We start from the raw sequence: 1,108 nt of genomic DNA on the forward strand, positions 1-1,108 counted from the left end.
ATACATAGATATTTAAAAATTTTTTAATAGGGTCTGAAAATACTTCAAAAATACAAAAACTATGCAAGATAATGGAGCTTCATACATAAAAATCAAGCATTGCTAAATTCTAATGTGGTATATTTTGAAAGGTGTTTGTTTTTAGTTAAACAATTTTTGTTAAACATTTCTTTGATCTCTTTGTACAGAAAATACTGGTACGAATACTGTCTTACTGAAAAAAGTTGATCAGAATGTGGCATATAACAGTACTTCAGCATATCTTCGGCAAGTCATGTGTTTTGGTAAAACAAGAAAAATGCCAGAAATCAATTCTCGTATGTTTTACCGTTTTATTTTCCCTTTGTTCATTCTTTTGTTTGGTTTTAGTCATTCTTTTTTGTTTTTGTTCTTGCAGCAGTGGGGGTGGGGGAGGTGATTGTGGTTGTGGCAGCAGAGGAGGTGAGTGCCTTGGATTGTATGTTTGGCATAAAACAAAGTCAAAAGCCATTCATGAAATATTCATCATTATTATGTTTTATCCTTGTTATTTTAATATCTGCCATGTCTATACTGGCATTGTGTAGATGAGAGTTCTTCAGGCTGTATTGTAAAGCGGGATAACGTTGCTGATGCCAGTCCTTACTTTTGTTCAAGTACGATGCTTTATTCTACTATTCTTTTCATATAAAAACTGCCGAGAAGACAGTTTTATTTACTTTTTCATATTAGAGCATTGGGCTCATAATCATGGGGTAGTGAGTTCAATTCCCAGAATGGACTGTGTTGTGTTCATGTGCAAGGCACTTTATTTCACATTGCACCAGTTCACTCAGCTGTAGAAATGAGTTGTGACGTCACTGGTGCCAAGCTATATTGGCGACGAGGATTCGCAGCTCACACAACCACTGTGTAGTATTGCGATATAACAGTGGCGACGAGGTTTCTAATAGCACCAAAAATGGAAAAGTTACTGAAAGCTGTAGTGAAACAACAAGAGCAGCAGCAGCAGCAGCGACTACAGAAGTTAACAGAATTGTTACTGCAGGCGAGAAATATGACAGAATCATTTTCAGCAGATGGTGTTGCAAATTCCATCGAAGAATTTCACTACAATCCGGATAAAGTA

General features: G+C 36.2%; 1 protein-coding gene across 1 annotated transcript in view; it reads left to right on the forward strand.

The window, feature by feature from the left end:
- LOC106867316 (IQ domain-containing protein E) overlaps positions 1 to 1,108 on the forward strand; it is a 59,892-nt gene that overhangs the window by 8,215 nt on the left and 50,569 nt on the right. Inside the window, exon 4 of the mRNA XM_014912156.2 lies at positions 189 to 317. Coding sequence (XP_014767642.1) covers positions 189 to 317 — 129 coding nt within the window. The remainder of the gene's footprint in view (positions 1 to 188; positions 318 to 1,108) is intronic.

The sequence above is a fragment of the Octopus bimaculoides genome, chromosome 22 (genome assembly GCF_001194135.2).
Source record: "Octopus bimaculoides isolate UCB-OBI-ISO-001 chromosome 22, ASM119413v2, whole genome shotgun sequence".
NCBI lineage: Eukaryota > Metazoa > Mollusca > Cephalopoda > Octopoda > Octopodidae > Octopus > Octopus bimaculoides.